The following is a 15,340-nucleotide window of genomic DNA, read 5'->3' on the forward strand; positions in this document are numbered from 1 at the left end:
GTGTGTGTGTGTGTGTGTTTGCATACAGATCATTCTAACTTATATTATTAATTCCAACAGAAATTACACACACACACACACATACACACATATATACTGTATATATATGACTGACTGAAAGACACTTTCCAGAACTAAAAAGACACAATCTGATTAGCAGATTTAAACAACTTCTGGTGTCATGAACAGATGGGTCCATCCATTCTCACACGTTTTGTGCATCACGATAATCTTCACAAATTACCACAACTTTGATTAACTTTAAAGCTAAATTCAAAAAGCCAGAAGTAGCTAAAATTAGGCTATTAAAGAACTACAGCACAGCTGCACAGCTTCAGTGCCACCATCACTTAACGTCTGACAAATCTTTTCATCTTCATTTAAAATCTACAAGTTGGAAAGTTTGAGTGAGTAGATAAGTTTACCTGTTTGGCGTGATGCTGTTTATTGTCCCAGACAACCTCTGTAATTCCATTTAGACAGTTGTTTTCAAGAAACATAAAAGACAAAAAAATCTTGATTGGGTTATTACTTATGTATTTTATGTTGTAGAATGTAACGTGAACATATTTTGAGCTTGAGCATAAACCTTAATTTAATCATCTAACCAAAAAAAACCCCATTGAAAAAAACCTACTGTCTTTAGGACGATGGAACCGGAAGTTCAAAAATGTTAACTTGTTTCCAGGTTATAGGACTCATTCCTGCAGCACTGTATTAGCAGTCAATTCAACCTGTGATGATCACTCTTCCTGTCTAACTAGGCCTTTCTTTACCAGAACATATGAACCAGACATCCAGTCAAAATACTAGAGACAATGTAAAAACAAAACAAAGCAAATGTCGACCACCCACTAAATATATATATATATATATATATATATATATATATATATATATATATATACACACATGTACATCTCTATAAATAAGACCCACTGTATATGTATCAGATGTATCAGATATATCAGAAATTAACAGCTGGCTCCAAAATGCTAATGGTATTAGCAACAGTGTAATGTAATGTTTCAAAAACATAGCAACAGAATGTAAACAATATGCATGTTAACATGATTTTAGTGAAAAGTAGTGTGCATAAAGCTATACTCAGTTTTGTACTTTTTTAAATGACAATGTGATGCCTAAACGACGAAAAAAAGTGACTGCTGGCTGGTGAATTCCAGGGCAGAAAACATCCTCCTTGAAGGCCGTTATACACAATAGTGAGAATGACTTGTGGTTTAGTGCCTGTTTTATTCATACAATCTTTTGGTTTGGCACAAAAGCTGTGGAGTGAAAAACTAAAAGCAAAGAATCATCAGTCAGAAACAGTTTATTCACATTGTATTGTTGTCTTTGCCTTAAACCAACAAAGAGTTTGTGTTTGTAGTACTCTATTTACATTAGAAACACAAACAACAGCACTGAGGTCCATGCCAAACATGGTGCATAAACATGAGGTGAATACAGATCAAATCAAGGAACCTAGATAAAGGAAATGTTTCATTTTCCCATGATGAACTACAAGAAAACTGATGAGTCAAGATGGCAGTAATGACAGCATATTATGTCACAAGTTCAGTGACCTTCATGTAATAGAAATTTGATGATGAATCTCTAATAATAATTCAACTGTACAACTGTTATAGGTTATAAAAGTTGTCCATTTATGAATCTGCTTCAATTAAACATCTCTTTAGCTGTACATTTGCTGAATGAGTACTGTGTTGCATGCTACTGATGATTGTACTGCATCATTTTATTTATGCATTCTTCTTTTTTCGTTTTTAATGTTTTTGTTTTAAAGATTACTTGTTATTTTTCACATTTTATTATTTTTTATTTCTTACGCATCTGCTATAATTATTTAATGATTAAAGCAGTACTATGTAACTTTTTCTGTGTTCAAATTTGCAAAATGTATATAATGAGCGAGTACATCATGAATTCATCTTCTAAACCGCGTTTTTGTCTTATTCCGAATCACTACGGTACACTTATAAGTACTTATATTTGGACTATTGTAGCCTGGTCGGGTCGTCACCGCTGCGGAGTAACACATACCTGCGTGAATCGCCAGAGACATAAACTTAGAGAAGTAGCTCCGGTTGGGATGTTCCGCAGGATGTGTGCAGTTCTGTTTATTAACCGCTAGAACGCCAAAAGTTACATAGTGCGGCTTTAGATATTTTAGCTATAGTGTGGAAATAGCTGGAATAAAGCAAACTTCTTACGATAATGTTAATATATAATAATTTATTTTTGCCAGTGAAATTTATTTAGACTCAAAGAATACTCTATTGTACAGCTGGAACATCAATTAGCATAAGATTTGAAATTTACTTTGAAAAAAAAAAGAACACACATTGAAAGTGAGTTGCTTGGACACACAAGGCAGACAGGAACATGGAACATATGTCATAGAAACATGCCAACATGAGACTAAGCATAAATGAACGAAGAATAACAGCCAGATAAATACAATGATGCAAAGGCTCCGGATTCACAGCAGTTCACTGAGTTTTACAGTCAATATCTCCTTCGCTTGTCCCCTTCAGTTTCTTCAGTTCCCCAAGCAGCTCCTGTTCCAGTGTTAAAATCTCCTTGGGCTTCTTGTACTACAACAAATGTGAGAGAAACTCCATATAAAATCCATTGATGGATGAAATAGCTGAGTACTGGAGCAGACGACAGAGGTGAGAGCAGTTCAGTCCAACCTAACTCTACTTAGGTGAACCAATAAAAAGTGACGGCATAGTTGCCCTTTTGATGATCTGAGACCAGATTTGTGTGCTCTCTTAGTGAGGATTAGGGCTTTGGAAACCTGGTCCCAGATCCACGCAAAAGGGAAAGTTCCTCTACATCGTGCGGAAAAAACTGTGACTACATAGCTTACACTACAGAAAGAGCTTCGAGAAGTGATTAAGTGAGACTAGGGGTGAGAGTTCACTCACGCTGATGATTAAAGTGTTGTTGGCGTGGGTAAAACTCAAGGCTGCGCTCTCCAAAGGCAGCTGGCAACGGTCGAGATCTGGAATACTGAACTTCTTATAGTACCTAGGAAATGAGGAGATGAAGAATGAGAGAACGTTCCTCATGGCCGGCCATCCATCTTCCATCTAGATGAACAGCGCCACCTATAGGGTTACTGTAGGTCTATTGGAACTAAATTTCTTCAACACTTTTCACTAGGCATGACTGAAAACAAAGATTATTTATGAGCAGAAGTTGCCGTTTTAGACTAATTTGATATGTTTATTGTATTTGTCCAATTTTGAGATCAATGCATTAACACTTTGTGACGTGAAAAGCTGTGTGTTTGTAAGAAACAAATCCATCACCAAGACGCTTTAACTTTAAACCATCAAACTCCAAAAATCCATAAAAGAGTCTATAATCCACAATAACACTTCCTCCAGTGAAAAAGTCCATCCCATGTTGTTGTCCTCTCACATCCACCCACATTTTTGTTTAGAACTGTTTTAGACTACTTTGGCTTGTAAACAGTGACAACAAGACGACTTTTTAACTGGAGGAAGTGTTACTACGGATTATGGACTCGTATTTTAGCTAGAAGCAATGATTTGAAGTTAAAAACATCTTAATGATGGCTTTGTTTCTTATAAACATGCAGCTTTTCGCTCCACAAGATGTTAACCGAGTGTATTACTTGAGGATTATTGTGATGTTTTTGTCAGCTGTTTGGACCCTCATTCTGACGGCACCCATTCACTGCAGAGGATCCATTGGTGAGCAAGTGATGTAATGCTACATGTCTCCAAATCTGTTTCCATGAAGAAACAAACTCATCCACATCTTGGACGGCAGGAGGGTGAGTACATTTTCAGCAGATTTAAATTTTTGGGTGAACTATTCCTTTAACAACTTAAACTGCCCGCTTTTTTAAAAAAAATGTGATGCTTTGTTCAACCACCCATCCTGACAACATACAATATAATCAAATAAACACTAAATTAGTCTAAAACAGTTAAGGCATAAACCACAATCAACATACTAAATAACAGACTTTTTGTTTGAGGTTCGGATGACACAACATCTTTCCGTGGGCTCTGCTGACACGGCAGGAGGGTGAGTACATTTTCAGCAGATTTAAATTTTTTGGGTGAACTAATTGGGTGAACAACTTTTAAAAAAAATGTGATGCTTTGTTCAACCACCCATCCTGACAACATACAATATAATCAAATAAACACTAAATTAGTCTAAAACAGTTAAGGCATAAACCACAATCAACATACTAAATAACAGACTTTTTGTTTGAGGTTCGGATGACACAACATCTTTCCGTGGGCTCTGCTGACACACTGTAGACTTCTATAGGGTAAGAAATATTACGGACCCTCCATTGGAAACTGGTCTTTGTGTCCTTACGCATGAACAATGGCTGTGTGCATAAAAACAGACATCATTATAAACAGATTAACATCATCATCTATTCAGTAGGAAAGTGAAATAGTAACCTTACATTTGAACTGCTCTCTTTTATTAAATCAGAGGTAAGGCCGTTTGGGTTTGTTTCACCAACTTCCCATGTCCACTCTCCATGGCCTCCTAAAGTGGTTTTATGTCGCCACTTTCGCACTAAAGAAGGATGAAATCATTACAAAATACAAAACTGAATTCGCATGCGATTCAATCCGATTAAACCAGAGAAGAAAAATGACTCACAGACAAGTTCATCTGTTTTCAGGTCATACTCCTCAGCCATCTCATTGCCATCCTCAAACAGATAATGAACTTTCCTTTTCCCTAATGAGAGAGGCATATGAAGGCGGAGCTCAATTTATACATTAGCTTACATCGAACAATATTCAAGCTTTAAACTAAAGGAAACAATTCTTTCTTAACTGGTATTTTTATGATGTTGTGCATAGGTCCCGTTGCTATTAGCGTGTAGCAAATAGTTATACGGCTAATACATCTTATTAGCAAGACTTTTAACACGACTGCCAGCATAAATACACATACAAATTAACTAAACCAAAAATAATAGAGAAGATATGCGCACCATCAGATATTAATGCCGTTTTCTTGGCTTTCTTAAGAGTCTCTGCCCAGTGTTGAACAGCCATGCTTCATGCGGGTTCATTTCCTCAAACAACAAGCCCACGCCTGAGGTTGCCAAGCCAACTGCTATTTCTTTTTAAGATATTTCGTATTTTTAACGATTTACCAAGTTTACATACAAACATATGTGATTATAACAATTAAACGTATTGAAATTAAGTACAAAGAGTCATGTATCATTTTAAATATTTCATGTTTAAAATAAACTCAGCTCTACTTCTGACTATGACCCGGAAGGTGATCCGTTTAAACCACTCCTGTGTTGTTGTTCTTAGAAAGAAGCGCTGGGAGAGGTACGTCTGTGGTGTTTTTAAGTTATCCAAGTTGCTATTACAATACCGTTATACGGCTAATACATCTTATTAGCAAGACTTTTAACACGACTGCCAGCATAAATACACATACAAATTAACTAAACCAAAAATAATAGAGAAGATATATGCGCACCATCAGATATTAATGCCGTTTTCTTGGCTTTCTTAAGAGTCTCTGCCCAGTGTTGAACAGCCATGCTTCATGCGGGTTCATTTGCTCAAACAACATGCCCACGCCTGAAGTTGCCAAGCCAACTGCTATTTCTTTTTAAGATATTTCGTATTTTTAACGATTTACCAAGTTTACATACAAACATATGTGATTATAACAATTAAACGTATTGAAATTAAGTACAAAGAGTCATGTATCATTTTAAATATTTCATGTTTAAAATAAACTCAGCTCTACTTCTGACTATGACCCGGAAGGTGATCCGTTTAAACCACTCCTGTGTTGTTGTTCTTAGAAAGAAGCGCTGGGAGAGGTACGTCTGTGGTGTTTTTAAGTTATCCAAGTTGCTATTACAATACGACTATGTGTTTAAAGAGATAGAATGTTGAATATGCGTTGTAATGTAACGATCCTTTTATTCGCTTCATTACCGGGCGCTGGTTGCAAATATAAGGACTTAATTCTTACGAAGCCTTCTCCTGCTCTGTGAACCCTACTGATCACAGTCATTTTGTTTTTAAGTTCCTCTCCTTTCCCTTTCCCTTTCCCTTGCCCGAATGGAGGGTCATGGCATCCTGAAAGCCTTCCCTAAAGTAAAGAGACACAGTCCTAATGATCAGAAGGACGCCTGCTGAACCAATAACAGGTTCATAATTCTCCCTCTAAAATACACTCTATTAAAACAACAAGGGCAGTTTGAGAGAATAAAGCACCATATTTTACAACATGCAGTAGTATTTTCAATTAGATCCTCCTGTTGAACTGAATTATGTATTATTGGATGAATGGTCAAGTGCTGTTGCTTTTAATGAGTTATGAAGACATTACATAAGAACATTAATTTAATTTGTTGAGCTTAACTGACTTAACGTTAGATCGGTGCTCTGTGAATCACATAAATAATAATAATGATAGATAGATAGACACTGATAGTTTGATTGATTGATTGGTTGATTTTAACCTATTGGTATAGTGCCAGTGCTAATTTTTGAGTACAACAACAATTATTTAACAACTGGCCCTTAATCAGGGGTGTATTCCAGAAAGCACGGTTAATTTGCCGTTTTTCATTGTGCATTCCAGTTAATCTCAATCAAACTGCAGTTGGGTTATTTTGACTAGGTTAAAAAACAACAACCGCTAACTAACACAATAAAAACATGATAACATAATAAAAAAACGTGATTTTTGACAATTTTAAGTTATCTGTTTTTGCAAATAAACTCTTCATATAATATAATAAATTGCACATTACCTTGTCATAATAGTTTTGTAATTTATACCGATAATTGTTATATATGCCAATAAAATAAATATAATAACCATATTAGAATAATATTACCTTATTTATTACTTATATTAGCGCTTTATAATTAACATAGCATACAACTATATATATATATATATATATATATACAGTGGTGTGAAAAAGTGTCGGCCCCCTTCCTGATTTCTTATTTTTTTGCATGTTTGTCACACTTTAATGTTTCAGATCATCAAACAAATTTAAATATTAGTCAAAGATAACACAAGTAAACACAACCTGTAGTTTTTAAATGAAGGTTTTTATTATTAAGAGAAAACTAAATCCAAAACTACATGGCCCTAACCTATATATATAGTTCCAGCTGGTATAGGGAAAGCCAGATGTGAGATATTCCATCAGCAGATCACCCAGAATGGAGGACAGGTAGTTTCCACAATCTCTCCCAGCTGCACACACATCGTGGTTGATGATTCTGTTGATTGTAAGAGAGCTTTGAGACTTCTGAAAGTGGAAAGACTGCCCTCTGCTGTTCATCTGGTCAAATGCACTTGGTTGAGCGCCTGCATCAGTGAGAAAAGTTTACTAGACCCTGAAGACTACAGCCTTCCTCCTCCTGAGCGGTAAGGCACTGGAGTCTGTGTAAAACAGCATTGATATTTAGACACTTGTTTGACTTTTGAATACAGAAATGTTTATTCAGCGCAAAAGTGCTTATTAGAAATAAATACTTCATGAACATCTCCTCAGTCCCACAGTTGCTCTTGCTGAGGAGTCAAATGAGACGGCATTCAGCCCAGTTCCAGATGTAGCAGCAGGACAGGATCCTTTGAAAATCCTTGAAAATAAAATAAAAAAATCCTCAAGAAAATCTCACAGAGATGGTAAAAAAGGGTGGAATTGGATGTTATTGTCTCTATCTGATCTGTAAGATCCATCAGTTGTTTTTCCCCTCATGCAGTGCTTTTAATATGACTCACAGGTGCCAGAGATTCAGGAGGAGCACCACGAGGAAGATGGTGTATCTCAGAATGATCTGGAGGCCTTGATCAGTGGCGTTCATCCATCTGAGAGCAACCTGAGCCAGAGTTTGGTGGAGAATCCAGTTTTGTCTGGCAAGTGGGTCTGTTCCCAAACATCCACAACTAAAGGGGAGAACCATAACAAGCACATTACTGACAAACTGGAGCCGCTGGCCAAAGCCTATACGCACACGGGCGATAAATGGATAAGCTCTGGGCTACTCTAAAGCAATCAACGCCCTTAAGAGCCACCACAAGCCCATCACTTCATATGAGGTCAGTTCAGATACAGATATGAATCCGCAGAGGTTTTGCGGTTCACTGAGGTGCTTATTTGTGTTAAGAACACATATGGCTGTCGTTGCATGGCAGTTTGCATTTTATGACTAGTTTCAAGCATGCATCAGTGATTAATAAATACATACTATAATAAGAGACATTCCCATTTTTTATTTTAAAATATACAGTAAAAATATCAATAACTTGGACATCAAAAAAAAATTTTTTACCCCATGTATCCATAGGAAGCACGTAAGATCCCATGCATTGGTAAACACATGGCAGACAAGATCATGGAAATCATGGAACGTGTGCACTTGCGTAAACTAGATCACATTGGGGAGGAGGTGCCTGTTCTTGAAATGTTCACTAACATCTGGGGCGCTGGGGCCAAGACTGCTCAGATGTGGTAATATCAACAGGTAAGACCATCATACAGGGAATTGTTTAATTTAAACGTTTAATTTGAAAGATTAATATTAATTGTATGGAAAAAATTTGTATGTCGGGTGCTATTTTAATGCAACATGATTTATTAAACTATACAGAGCCTCGTACATGACATGCAGGGGGGAAAAAGATATTGTGGCCACAAATTAAGAAGCAGTTTCATTGTTTTAGGGAATGAGATGGAACGTGGCCACGATTTAACAAAAACGAGGGAGTAAATTAGTACAATGTGGCCACGATTTAGCTCAAACAAATTAGTTTAAAATGCCCATTAATTAACTAAACAAAATGATGAATTGGTATATCTTGGCCATGACTTGACTAAAATAAGGAAACGAATTAGTGCAAACATGCTCACAAATTAATGTAAACACTAAAATAGGTGTTCAGTCTAACAGCCCTAGACTCGGTAAATGGCAAAAAAAAATCTGAAAGTGAACCTGTTAGCTAATCAGGAAAAACATAGAGACGGAGCAGGACTACCTGTTTGTCTAAACAATGGGCACTTTTCACACTTCCAAGTTCTCAGAACTTAGTACTCAGTACTCGGAAGTGAAAGTCACCAGTAAACTGTCAGTACCAATGCTTTCACCCTCCTCAGTGGTCATTCGGAATGCACTTTTATGCTATCTTTCCAAGCCTAGATGGGAAATGTTTGGGAAACATTTTTTTATTTATTTGTTTTGCTACTAATGGTGCAGAACATTTATACAGCAGCTTTAAACTCTGTGGAACATATTCAGTAATATTAAGCAACAACCACAATATTTTACAAGTTTAAACGGAAGATTTGATTTCTTTTACTATCAAAAGGATATTCGCACTAAGGTGGTTTTGAATCACACTCTAAGGATCGGACTAAAACACTACGATGACCTCCTTGAGTGGATGCCGAGAAGTGAAGCAAATGCCATCGAGAAAACGGTTTGTACAGACCTTATTTGAAATGGCCTGCAGTAAAGAAAATAGCCATAACCAAGCAATTAAACAGGGATTTTCTTTGTTCTTACCATCCATAACAACATCGTCCGGTTGTGAAGAACAAGAAAGTATCTACTTGATTTTCACAGCAGTAAATAATAAAACTGAATTTCTAAAAGACAAGCAATCAAAAAAAACGAAAACAATTTTGTGTTGGCGGCAGCAAAACTGTCAATCTTCCTTAGTTAGCTAATGGACATAACAGAGATTGTTAGTGAGTCTGTCGTTCCATAGGAAGAGTGGGAGCTCTTGAAAGCTGGCGTTTTATAAGTCAGAAGCTACTGAGCTCCCTTACAGAGTCTTGGCCCAAGCCACTTGTTTTCTTACTATTACTTGGAACATCCCACTGTTTTCCTCTTAACAGACCTGGTAGATAAAAAGGGTAGACGAAGAAGATGAGTGCAACATGTGCTCTCCAAGCTTGACAGGAATGATATGTAGAGCATGTAAACTTACTACCTTCAGCATTTAAATGACTGGAGTGCTGGGTATAAATTAGTGTTTAAAATTTTGTTTTACATTCAGAACACAACTTAAAAAATTAACTAATAAATGCACTGCTTTTTTCAACTAAAGAGGATGCAAGATTATATATATATATATATATATATATATATATATATATATATATATATATATTATATATATTAAGTGCAGCAGCATTTTTTTTGTAACCTTGGCCAGATCTGTGCTTTGCCACAATTCTGTCTCTGAGCTCTTCAGGCAGTTTCTTTGACCTCATGATTCTCATTTGCTCTGATATGCACTGTGAGCTGTAAGGTCTTATATAGACAGGTGTGTGGCTTTGCTAATCAAGTCCAATCAGTATAATCAAACACAGCTGGACTCAAATGAAGGTGTAGAACCATCTCAAGGATGATCAGAAGAAATGGACAGCACCTGAGTTAAATATATGAGTGTCACAGCAAAGGGTCTGAATACTTAGGACCATGTGATATTTCAGTTTTTCTTTTTTAATAAATCTGCAAAAATGTCAATAATTCTGTGTTTTTCTGTCAATATGGGGTGCTGTGTGTACATTAATGAGGAAAACAAATTAACTTAAATGATTTTAGCAAATGGCTGCAATATAACAAAGAGTGAAAAATTTAAGGGGGTCTGAATACTTTCTGTACCCACTGTATATGTATATATATATATATATATATGTATAATAAAAATCAGTTACACAGCCATTGACAAGTTTGAGCTTGGTAAGAGTCTCTTATGCGCTGCAAGGCTGCTTTTATTTGATCAACAATACAGTAAAAACAGTAATATTGTGAAATATCATTAAAATGTAAAATAACCATTTTCTATTTTAAAATGTAATTTATTCCTGTGATGCAAAGCTGACTTTTCTGCAGCCATTACTTCAGTATCATATGATCTTTCAGAAATCATTTTTCTGATTCATGAATAGAAATGACTAAAGAACAGCATTAGTATTAACTATCACATTTGATCAAATTAATGCATCATTGTTATTAAATTAGTAATTAAAAATAATAGTAGTGTATATAAATTATAATTATATCAATTATATAAAAACATATAGAAATAAAGTAAATTACATAGCTAAAATATATGGATATTATGTGGCTGATAGGTGAAGGAGGCAGCTCAGTGTGGACACACAGCTGGTGGTTGTGGCGTGTGGCTCATACCGCAGGGGGAAGAGCACATGTGGAGATGTGGACATCCTCATCACTCACCCTGATGGAGAATCGCATAAGTGTTTTCAGCAAAGTGTTGCACCTCCTCCATCAGAATGGTATGCTGTTATATCACAGAAAAGTTTAGAATAATTTGGATTTATGATTTAAAGTCCCCCTGTAGTCAAATATTTTATCCCTTAAAACTTATCTTTGATCATCAAAATGACATATTTAAATGTTTTTTCTTGTGAAAATAATTTTCTCATGCCTTAATATAGCTTGAATATAACTCTACACCCTTGCCTCATTTACTATACGCGGACCTATGAATATGCAAATTAGTCTTGCCTCCACTCAAGTCACACAAGCCAGGTCCTCCTGATCCACTGAACTGTAGTAAACACAAAACAATGGCATACGCGAATAATGACTGATAAAACTATGTTTTTACCTAGTGGACAACTACAGTGAATACTGTAACAGTCTTTAAAGTTACTTACTTGACGATGTTGTGTCCTAAAATGCCTTGAAGACTTGAATGCAGCCGTTTGTGATTGCAATTGGCGCCCGCGAGCATACGCGTGTGAAGTGCAGACGCAGCTGCGGGAGTGGTGGGTCTGATTCCGGGCTACTTTTACACTGTTGCCACGGGTTATAATGCAAGTTAGCGGTTCTAAATTCACATTAAACCACAATTTAATCTATTTTAAATGATAATCTCATTTATTTTTGCTTTTGTGCTGGTATTGCTATATTTTGCATAGTGATAGGAATCGATCCCTTGACGTGATTGGTTATTGGATTGTGACGTAGCAAACCGAGGGCTGTTTCAAACCGCATTTCTGGGACTGCCTTTGGGAAACTACAGTTTTAAGGAGAAAATACTCAGCAATGGTGTTGATTAATGGATTGGCACATGGTTTGTCTAAAAGCATATTAAAAACACCACATAGACAAATAAACAACATAAAAAACTTGATTTTCACTACATGGGGACTTTAATAATTTAATAAACCCATAGTTATCACTTTTGTTTACTTTATGTTCATGATATTATTTTTTTTATTTCTCCATCCAGGTTTCCTTGTTAGCCATGAGGAGAATGGTGAACAGAAGAAGTACATGGGCATCTGCCGTCTTCCAGGCCCTTCACAGGCCTGGAAGACTGTGGAAGACCCGCCACAGGCACCTAGACAACATTGTAGTGCCCTATGCTGAATTTGCATGTGCTCTTCTGTACTTCACTGGCTCCGCCCACTTCAACCGATCAATGAGGGCATTGGCTAAAACCAAACACATGAGCCTATCAGAGCACTCGCTGAACTGTGCAGTGGTGCAGCAGCGTGGTGTGAAGCTGGTTGCAGGAACTCCTTTACACACACCGACGGAGAAGGATGTCTTCAAACACCTCGGCATACCGTACAGAGAACCACATGAGCGAGACTGGTGACAAGGCTAGATTCATATTATATCAAATGGCTGCAAGGTTTACATGAGAACACCTTATGATTTTAACTATATGGAATCATGTTGTTGTTATCACATTTTTAATGTGGGAGTGCACTATAGAATTGTTAAAGGGGTCATATAATGCAATTTCAAGTTTTCCTTTCTCTTTGTAGTGTTACAAGCTGATTGTGCATAGATAAGATCCCTGAAGTTGCAAAGACTAAAGTCTTAAAACCAAAGAGATATTCTTTATCAAAGTTAAGACTCTGCCACACCCCCCTAAAACGGCTCATTCTAACACGCCCCCACATATCTACCTCACTATGTGGAAATATTAGCATAATGCTGCCCAAATGTTCACGCAAAGAAAGAAGGCGTGGTTTCAGTAACTGCAGTTAGTGTTGAAGCAGCATGTCAGGAAGACGCTGTGTGTTTCTAGGTGAAAGCAAAAGCACTTTATTTGGCCTTCCGAAAGTAGATGCATTTAGGAATCTTTACAATTACTTACAACAGAACAGCAATGCATTTTATGGATGACCGTTTCATGAATAATTCTTTCGAGGTAATTCTGACTTTGCTATGACAATCTGGCGCTTCTGAATCCGCTACCGTTTTGTTATTAGTTCAAGTATTTGCTATTGACTGTTCAAATGCAGAGTTTTGCGCGTGTGTGTGTGTGTGCGCGCGCGCGCGCATGCGAGCGAGAGAGCGAGAGAGAGAGAGAGAAAGAGAGAGAGAGTGCGAGAAAGAGAGGGGGTCACATCACAAACACATACCAGCTTCATCACTGTGTCTGTCACGCGACTCTGTTCCCCTTTCGGGCTCTGTCTTTACATTTATTTTGAAAGATGAAGCTCGTGATTATGGTAAGGGGCGTTACATTTCCGACGCGTGCTTGCGGTGTTCGGCTAATCACAATGCACTGGGTCAGCTGGCCAATCAGAGCAGACTGCACTTGTCGGAAGGAGGGACTTTGTAGAAAACGAAGCATTTGAGAGAGGCGGGGCATATAGGACCTACAATAATGTACAGTATTTGAAAAATAATGTGTTTTTTGAACATTAAAGCATGTCAACATATTCGGTTACACCAAATACACAAAATAATGATCTTTAAAAAGCATCATATGACCCCTTTAATTTGGATTAAATAGCATCAAAATTCTTAAACTTTTAATTGGATGTTTTTTTTAATGAGATAAATATTATTACCTTTTGATGTGCTTAAAATGTAAATTATTAAAACACCTCAAAACGTATTTTAGTTTCTTTTATCTTCAAGGCTTGTTAAATTTATCAGCTGTTACGTTTGCTTCCATTTAATAACATTTTTAAAACTATTGTAAAAGGTAGTCTGTCGATTGGTTTGAGCTGTGTTTTGTTAGTCTTTTTGAACAAATCTTTAAATGTAAGGAGAAAGATTGATTCACTTAAGATTTGTTCAAAACACAAACAACATTTGAATGCTGATTAAAGAAGAGAATTACATTGTATGATACGATCTTCACTGATGAGTTGGTGTGTCCAATCATAGTCGGCACCGAGTCTTTTTCGTGAACGAATGTGTTGTTCACAAATAATAAATAAATTAAATAAAATGGGGAGTCTGGGGACATCACATAATTAGTCTGTATTGATGACTTCCTGTAGTCTTTTTTAAACCAAGATTGGTGAAAATACAGAACTACCGGTACTTTGTTGTCATTTTTGGGGAAACACATTTAAAGGGTTAGTTTACCCAAAAATGAAAATTCTCTCATTAATTACTCACCCTCGTGTCGTTTCAAACCCGTAAGACCTTCGTTCATCTTCGGAACACAAATTAAGATATTGTTGATGAAATCTAAGAGCTGTCTGACCCTCCATAGACAGCAACGCAACTGAAATGATCCCAAGTCCAGAGACGTAGCAAGGAGATCTGTAAAATAATCCATGTGACATCAGTGGTTCAACCGTAATTATACAAAGCTACGAGAATACATTTTGTGTGCAAAAGAAAGGAAAAAGCGACTTTATTCAACAATTCGTCTCCTCCGCATCACCCTGGTGCCATTTTGGAGAATATCCACTGCGTAAACAACGTATGCTGTTCTGTGTCAGCTGCGTTACGCCAAATCTGTTTCCTACTTTGTTGGGATTTGATCTGAACGGAAACAGTGTATCCTTGTGACGCAGCTGACACAGAACAGCATAGTCTCAATGGCTCTGGTTTATCCCAGCGTTTACCCCTCAATTCACTAGCTCCGCCCTTGCGCCATAGCTCGTGACCGGAAGAGAAGATGAGTCGTTTTGAGGGGGAGGGGAGGTTAACGTTTCACATGAATAAAAAAAAAATAATGAAGTGCACGGATAAATTATTTATAATAAACACTACATATTCCATAAAAAAAATAAGAATTTTCAAATTTGATTACATGCCGACTTTAAACACTAGTAGGTTTAATTTGATCATCATGACTCTTTAAGGAATCGATTGAGTTGAATTGTAAATTATTCACTCACAACACAAAAACACTCTCACCTATTTTATTTTTGGTCTTACACTAAACATGTCTGGCTTCAAACTCCAGCATTGGAATTCAAAATTCCAGCAACATTTTTTTTTTTCTGTTGACATTTCTGATAATACGAAGATAGATACCTTAAAGTTTGCCTGGTGGACAG

General features: G+C 36.7%; 1 protein-coding gene and 1 pseudogene across 3 annotated transcripts; one reads left to right on the forward strand and one right to left on the reverse strand.

The window, feature by feature from the left end:
- Nucleotides 1–2,235: 2,235 nt before the first annotated feature.
- On the reverse strand, nt 2,236–5,678 carry LOC107568794 (protein DPCD). 3 transcript variants are annotated; one of them, XM_016254777.1, is made up of 7 exons: nt 5,030–5,144; nt 4,690–4,770; nt 4,487–4,602; nt 4,302–4,405; nt 4,028–4,057; nt 2,955–3,057; nt 2,236–2,618 (listed from the first exon to the last, which is right to left on the reverse strand). In XM_016254777.1, the coding sequence occupies exons 1-7, from the start codon at nt 5,091–5,093 to the stop codon at nt 2,514–2,516; spliced, it is 603 nt and encodes a 200-aa protein (XP_016110263.1). In that variant the 5' UTR covers nt 5,094–5,144; the 3' UTR covers nt 2,236–2,513. The 3 variants fall into 3 exon arrangements, with proteins under 3 accessions (XP_016110263.1, XP_016110264.1, XP_016110262.1); XM_016254778.1 differs by lacking the exons at nt 4,028–4,057; nt 5,030–5,144 and adding an exon at nt 5,536–5,678 and having other exon boundaries at nt 2,237–2,618; nt 4,272–4,405; XM_016254776.1 differs by lacking the exon at nt 4,028–4,057 and having other exon boundaries at nt 2,238–2,618; nt 4,272–4,405; nt 5,030–5,143.
- A 1,488-nt stretch (nt 5,679–7,166) lies between these two features.
- LOC107568795 (DNA polymerase lambda-like) lies at nt 7,167–12,852 on the forward strand (annotated as a pseudogene).
- Nucleotides 12,853–15,340: the final 2,488 nt, after the last annotated feature.

The sequence above is a fragment of the Sinocyclocheilus grahami genome, unplaced genomic scaffold, assembly GCF_001515645.1.
Source record: "Sinocyclocheilus grahami isolate Dianchi unplaced genomic scaffold, SAMN03320097.WGS_v1.1 scaffold1280.1, whole genome shotgun sequence".
Lineage (NCBI taxonomy): Eukaryota > Metazoa > Chordata > Actinopteri > Cypriniformes > Cyprinidae > Sinocyclocheilus > Sinocyclocheilus grahami.